Source organism: Condylura cristata, unplaced genomic scaffold (assembly GCF_000260355.1).
Source record: "Condylura cristata isolate star-nosed mole 26May11 unplaced genomic scaffold, ConCri1.0 scaffold00013, whole genome shotgun sequence".
NCBI lineage: Eukaryota > Metazoa > Chordata > Mammalia > Eulipotyphla > Talpidae > Condylura > Condylura cristata.
The window spans coordinates 5,119,216-5,127,173 of NW_004567114.1; the positions used below are offsets into that span (position 1 = coordinate 5,119,216).

Sequence of the window (7,958 nt, forward strand, 5' to 3'; positions counted from 1 at the left end):
GTCTGTGTGTATGCATGGTTCATCAGCTGCAGTGGTTTGGTGCTCCTTCCCAGACAAAAGCATGTCTCTGAGGAGAGCAGAAATTGAAATGACTTCCCAAGAAACGTGTGATCACTTCTAGAATCCATACAATCACTTCTGAAATACATGGCTCACAAATACTGATGCCATCTTTCTCGATGCCAATGAAGCTATATACATTCTTTAAAGAATTTTTAAGACGATTAAGTATAAAGCATGAATAAATTGATCCTACAAATATAAAAAGGTATTACAATATTACATAAAATTAAACAGACCACTTGTTACTATAACTGAATAGTAAACTATGTTTATTACAGAATGTACTTAATATTTTATTTTATTTACCAAGTTCAGATATGAGTTATAACAGCATCTATTTGTGATTCTGGTTTGAAGAAAAGCTAACAAGAGAGAAATAAAGTAGAGAATTAAAAAGAAAAAAAAGGAAAAAACGCTCAGGCTGAAAGGCAACTAATTTTCCTTGTACTTTTTTTTATTTGAATCACAACAGGTAAAAGTATATCCAAAGGACTGTTCAATGCCTTTTTAGGTAAACAGTTTATCTCTTTGTTTAGATACATTTAAACACACTAATAGTTAATGTTTCCAAGGCTTGATCTAAAAGTTTGTGTATATTAACGCTTTATCCTTTCATATATCAATTACTACTTGAAGCTGCTGATCATTTATTGCCACCTTGAGTGCAGCCAGAATTAATACTACGCAGAGCTCTAAAACATTTTTCTGTGTGGAGAGAAAAACAGAGGTGTTAATTAGAAAAATACAAATTTTACTCCAGAATATACTCACAGCCACAACACTACTTTCAATTATCATTTTACTAATTCAGCAAGATGCATGAAATGCCAAAAGTGTAATATCCAATTCCACGTTCAGGAGTTTTCAAAGCAGACAAAGTATGGCAAGTTCAAGTCTCTTGATGTGAACAATGCTGTCAGCTTAACTGTTGAAAGTGTTTTTCCCTTTGGTTGAACAGTCCCCAAATTAAATTTTCCTTTAAGTTCTTCCATGTTGGAGCTGTATTTCCACATATAGTAAAACAAATAAAATTTGGAATTTGGGGGATGCAATGCACACACCTGCATTTAAAATAACGGATTGTATATAGAGGCCCCTCCCTCTACTCAAAACACTTCTGACAACTATACTCAAGAGCTCACCGCAAACAAGAACAGCTCCCTCCTAACCCAGTTAGATACACAATGTTGAATGGCTGGGGGCTTATGCAAAGCATCATCTCATCTGGTTCTAGTAAAATGAAAAAAATACAGGAATCCTGGGTGGTTGTGAGCCAAAAACCCTAAATTCACTGAAAAGCAACAGTGCCACCTGCTGCCACTAAGTGATTAAGCACCAACTGCTTTGAAAGCCAACAGCTTTACAAAAGCAGCGTGTGGACAGCACACCAATCCTCCCAGCACCCCCACAGAAGAGGGCTGGCGTCTGCACACATGCAGCGAGTACTTCGGAGGATGGGACAGGTAAAAGAAAATGAACAGGAATTGTGTCCATAGCTTCTTGCCCAAGGACCAATTACATGAAAAACAAATACCTGAGTATGTGAGAAATGAATTATTAGGCTGTTGCTAATAGCATAAATTAACCAGAAACAAGTCTTTTCTAAATGTAACCAAAATAAATTCTTTTGCAAGTCTTCACTTAGAGCCATGCTACAAATGTGTAAGTAGAACCAATCAGATTGCTGGAAAAAACAAAACAAACAAACAAAAAAAAAAAACGAGAGAAAGTCAGTCAAAAGAAATGAGCCAACTATGGGATTGTGCTGTTTTTTTTTTTTATTGTGTTTTCAATGGAGAAATACATCATCTGTTTACAAAATAGCTCTTGAAAAATACAAGGAGTACAGATACTATAAAACAAAGCAAACTCCAGTCATGAGACACTACGTACATCATGCGAAAGCAACAGTCTGATCTCCAGGTTATGAAAACTAGAATTAAAAAGTCACTACACAGAAAAGGTCCAAGTTTCCAGCTTGGCAAAACTTGGGTGCAGTTACATGAAACGTTTAATAAACTGAATTTTTTCCCCAATGTGTAAACAAAATGACAAGACTAAATCTGTGCCTGGCAATTTCAATCTAACTCTGAAGCTACACAAAACACAGACACCTTGTACTCTTCGCCTGTCAGTACGACGTTCTCCTTACGCGCTGGGAGGAAGGGCAAGGTGACTGTGCAGAGCAAAGGTGTGAAGTGGAAAGACTGTGTACTAGACGTTATAATGATGGTGAACAGAAAGCCTCAATTAATGCATAGCCTAAGGGGGAAAGGACTACACTCCAACTTTGGAAAATTAATTTAGAAGGCTAGGGGAAGAGTTTAAGTAATTGCAGTTTAACATGAAAAATGCACAAGTGATAGAATGGAGCACAATGGAGGATTCAAAAACATGCTCATCAGAACACTCTGTTAGCTTTGCTTCATCCAGATTAAGGTTATCTACATCTGGCATCCCTCATACTTCCTAAAGATGGACATTTGCTGCTTAGCTATGAGGAAGTGTTTTCTTTGAAGAATGGAGTTCCTAATCTATTGATAAGATAAAACCAAGAAGAAAAAAGAAAAAACAAAAAGGAGCGAGAGGTGACTAGATGTCAAGTGCTTGCTAGAAATGATTTTTAAAATGTTTCTACATGTAAAATTTACTGACAAATTTTGGTCATCCACTTAAAAAAATCAGTTTAAAATTCTTGGAGAAAATGCCTTTTGCCCACATTTAAAGTTGAAAATCAACCGTACTAGAGACAGGAGTTCTGTGGAGTGTACAAAATTCCTCGTATTTAGAGATCCAATGGCTACCCAAGAGTCGTCATATCTCACAGGCATTACTTTTAGTCACCGGAAGTTTCAGCCATGGGCCCAAAATTTAGTGTCTGTGCCTTGCAGCTGCGTGCTCACTGATTTCACATCATGGCTTAAGAAAATACTGGCATTTTGTTTTTTATACAGTTAAGTCTTACCTTATGCATACAAGCAAAAAGGAAAAAAACAAGAAGGGAAGAAGCCAACAGCTTTGCTTGTTTCAAAGACAACAAATTGAAGGCGAAAGAATGGGAGCTTTCATAAGCTCAAAGAAAAGTGTACGCGGGCTGGTCACTGATTTGTATGCACTCTCAAACCACTCTATAAATAAAACCGATATATCATTTCTTAATCACGACCCCATCAAAAGCAAGTATTTCCTAATTATTCTTGCAATGTCAAATCTGTATCTGAGAGCTGACATTTCATTTTCCTGGTGACAGCTACCTCACAGGGCCTGAACTAGCTGCACTCCTCTCCGTTCTATGAAGTTTAACAGTACACCACTGCACAATGGCATCTGATTTGAAGACTAATGGTAAAGAAAATTCCGTAGGAAAAAAATGAAAATCCATCAAGCTGAAAATCTAAAATTAGTTCTACTTTCTAATAAAAAATACATAAAAGTGCATCATCAGAATAAGGAATTCTTATGCCAGTTTGTATTGCAAATTTTCCAGACAATGTATCAAACATAAGCCCAATCAAGATGTCAATTATGGATACAAATATAGCTTGAGGTTGGTTTTTTTGTTTTTTGTTTTTTCCCAAGGCAGTAATTTTTGAAATAGTTAATACAACTGTTGCTAACACAGTAATAATAATAGTACTCCTGGCTTCACATACTAACCTGGACTTCCGATCAAGTGCTGATTAGCCCAGTAAGGGAGGTCACAAAATTTAAAGGAGGAAAAAAAAAAAGCCCCTAAATCCATTTTCAGTCATGTCTAGTCTTGTACCCTCCATTCTCCTTTTTTAGCATTTGAAGACAACAGGTTGAGTTGGCAGATATTGTTTATGGACCCCTGAGGTGGTTTTTACCGATTCAATCTCAGTTTTATTGAATTCTTGATAACAGGAATAGGATTTGCAGGGAGAGCGGGGATATCAGAAAGGTCTGTACTGGATGTTTTCTGAGAACGAAAGCAAAGAATACAACATTGTTCAAAGCAGTGTAACTTAACAATAAGATTTACTTCCTAAGAAATGCGTTGGGGCCTTATCATAACCAGCATTAAATTTTAAGGAAAAACAATGTAAAATGTTCTCCAATGAAGAATGAATAACATGATCATTAAAATATTATTTGTTCTACACTTGCAGAAACTTTCAAATAAGAATATTTCAGAATATTGATAATCAGAATAATATAGAAAACTTAATTATTTCAAATATATATTTTAAAAAACCAATGCACTAATAAACACCTATCCTATCACTAAGTCCATGTTCAGTTGCATTTACTTGCAGTAACACTTAACAGTTGCCATGATTAGCTGGTATTGGAGCACCCCCGTGTGGGAGAAAACTTGAAGTTCACCTTTGACATAAGCACAGTAGTTATCAGTAAATCTCTGATAACTTTCTGATCAAGTGAATTATAAAACTAAGCTCTACACAACTGAATGGTAAGTTAATTACTCTAAATTTTCAGGAAGCTTTATATTTACATTGAAAACAAATAGAATCAAGCTTTAACATTCAAAAACATGAATTACTTTTAAAAACAGTTTATTATGGAAAATCCCAAACATACACAGAAAAGGCAAGTGTGGTACCAAGGGGCCCCACGCCACCCCACCAGGGCACCTGCACCTGCCAATCCAAAGCAGCCCCGTCCTCCCACTTCACTGCCAGACCACTCTGAAGCAAACCTCAGAGGCCCTATCACCTCAGCGATAAAGGTCTATGAAAATCTCAAACCTAATCGTAAGCCAAATTTCTCTCCAAATAATTTTGTTAGACTAAGCACAACATGTTAATCACCTTCCCGGAAATAATATGCCCCCTGCAATCAACACACTGGGATATGTACTTTTTAATCAATTATGTAACTGGGTGTTTTTTCTCCCAATGACTCTAGGATCTTTTAATCTGAAAGAAATTCCTACTTACTCAGAAATATCTAAAAGGCTTTGTGTATGAATCTAAAACTGGGGCCCTAGAAGGTAATGTGGCAGCCAGAGACATATAATCAAACCCCAGGACAGCGTGGGTTTAATAAACAAGTCTGTCCATGTGTCAGTATCAGCACACTTAACTCTGTCTCCCCACATTTATGGAAACAGAAGACACTCCAGAAAATAGACACAGCATTTGCATCTTTAGGGACTCTGGTGCTTAAAAGCCAGCAAAACACCTCTTACAATAATCACAGGTAAGTAACTGAATCTCATAATACCCTGTCATGCAGCAGTAAATCTATTCAGCAGTGGTTATCGCCATTACTTACATATGTTAACCCATTCAAGGTCTATTATTTAAGAAACTATTTTTGGTGTTAGTTTGACCTAGACTCTGGAGTTTACTTAATTTGGAAAAATTTAAGAAGAAAACAGTTATTTCACACACACACAAATGTTCACAAATCAAAAAAGATTCCAGGTACCTGCTGCATGCAAAGAATGGTCACAAGCAGAATTTCTAGGGTAAATTCAAGATTACTCAAAAGAACTACGGGTTACATAAAATCATCATTGAAAATCAGAGGTGAAAAGTCAAACAGAAACCATTTAAAAATAACATCTTAACCTTGAAAAAAAACTTAGGAATTTCCAGCTGTATTATCATTTAAATACTACTCTCTGACCTATAAATAAAATTCCTATACTATGATGTGGCGGTGCACACTTCAATAACATGCAATACCAATAATAAAAAGGTATGAGTCACCATTTTCTTGTGCAAAAAGAGCAGCAGTTTCTATCAGTCCCAGTCCTCGCCTTTAAACTATGACAAATGAGCTTGTGGGCTAGCAAGTAAACTCCTTTAACAAAGATAATTTAATAGTCTTCTATATACACAGGTGCTAATCATACCACACAGATTTTAAGAACATTTATAAAACCCTCCTTGTTTTTTGTACTTAGTACCTGAGAGGCCAACAGAGAAGCCGCTGTCTGAATAGTTTCTGATTGAGTTGTACTTGTCTCTGTATCAAGTTGTTCCTGTGAGACAAAGAGGATGGGGGAGGAAAGAGACTTAAAAAAGAATAAAAGAACATAACTGGGTTTGATAGCTAGTAAGACGACAAACTGGAAGACAAGGAGGGATCAAGACAAAATTGCAAGTACATTACAAAACCGTGTCTCAAGCCTAGTAGTAGGCAGTCACACCGCTTTGGATCATACACTTCTCCTGCCTACTTATAACCCATGTTTTTCAAAATACCTAGTGACTTCCTAACTAACTCCAACAGAGATGCTTAAAGCAAACAATGACTGGAGACATGTGCAGGCACATTGTGAAATGTTGCCCAGGCAACAACTAGCAGAATCTAAACCCAGGCTCTTATTAGCTATGTGAAAAAAACAAACCCACCTAATAAAAAATAAAATTACCCCAAAGCATAAACCTTGTTCCCATGCCTGCCTTTAATTAAAATTCAGAATGTCTCTAAACATGTCCCCTTCCTTATGGTGTCTCTTCTGTCATCGATAGTCAGTGCTGACGTGCTGAGTCTACCGCACTGACTCTAGAGTACTGATTCTGTTCTCCAAGTACAGCTGGAAAATAACAATGAACTACATAATCAATTCCCCTGCTCTCAACTTTTTAAAAACCAGAGCACAAAAGCAATAATACACACATATATATAGATACATGAAAATAAACCTAATATTTTCAGTTTGCATTTAACAGTATATACAATAAAAATAAAACAATAAAATGCCAACTTTGAAACTAGAGGTCATAAATGGGGTTAAGGAGTCTTTCTGGAGCACAACTTGACAATACATATCAAGTTTGCCAGTTATTCCCCTTTCATTAAGTTACCCTGATGACATACACATACAACTGATGGCAGGTACTTGGCTACAGCCACTACTAAGGTAGCACAGAACAACTTTCTCTTTGTAACGGAGACAATTGCTACTAGGGAACTAGCTGAATAACTGGGTCTTAGCCTTAAGACTACACTGTATGTAGCTACTAACACTACTCTGTAGAGTAATGACATGAACAATTTTTCTTGATTTACCGACTGAGTAAAGATTTGAAAGCAAAAGATATTGGTAGATAAGCACACACAAAAATATATAGCTACCAAAAGAATATTTATCATGAAAATTTGGATAATTTGAAGGGAATGAAATAGATGTTCTACAGGAAAAGGGGAAAAGTTAGAAGCCTTATTCAGTACATTTCAATTTCTGATAAAATGACATTCAAAGTCTAATAGTTAAAATCTGTATCCCGCTCCATCTATCTTGCTTCAATCCTATGCAACCCAGATTCTAGCCAGGAGCTATCAAAAACTGGTTCTCTAAACATACCATACTCACTCCAATAGTGAGATGGCCTTCTTATCTTGGCCTGGCAAATATCATACATGCCTAGCTTCTAGAACAACCTCAAATATGGCATCTGAGCTTCTATGAGTCTTTCACTATTTCCAAAGTGAAAAATAACATCATACTCCTCCTATCCCTTCCCAAAAGCCCAATCTCAACTACTTGATAATGTGATTATTCAAACCTGTATTTTCACTTCTCACCTTAATTATGTTCCTTTAGAGGAGCAAGCACTTCCCTGATCACCACTTCTAGCTAGTAGTGTCCCTATTACCTGACTGTGGCAGGACCTCAAATACTTGAAGAATTCAATTTCAGAATTTCATGTAGCATTAAAAAGGAACAAACACTTCTCTAAAAATAATACTGAAGACAATTTAAAAACCTACAGCACAAAATACAGTACAATATTCCAGAGACAATTCTAGAGCAATCTTCTCTACTTTTAATATGGTGTTATATATCCCAAGGCTAAATTAGTATACCTTAGTTTCTGTTTTATCATGTCCACTCAAAGCAAGACAGTTAGCATCTTCACTTGTTTCATCCTGTTTTTGAAAAAAAAAAAAAAAAA

General features: G+C 36.2%; 1 protein-coding gene across 3 annotated transcripts in view; it reads right to left on the reverse strand.

Annotated features, from left to right (window-relative positions):
- Nucleotides 1-1,821: 1,821 nt before the first annotated feature.
- Nucleotides 1,822-7,958, reverse strand: part of PAPOLA (poly(A) polymerase alpha) — a 54,910-nt gene continuing 48,773 nt past the window's right edge. For all 3 annotated transcript variants that reach the window (XM_004681584.2, XM_004681583.1, XM_012724550.1), the window contains exons 20-22: nt 7,870-7,932; nt 5,963-6,037; nt 1,822-4,003 (exon numbers count right to left, since the gene is read on the reverse strand). In XM_004681584.2, coding sequence (XP_004681641.1) covers nt 3,908-4,003; nt 5,963-6,037; nt 7,870-7,932 — 234 coding nt within the window. In that variant the 3' untranslated portion in view covers nt 1,822-3,907. The remainder of the gene's footprint in view (nt 4,004-5,962; nt 6,038-7,869; nt 7,933-7,958) is intronic.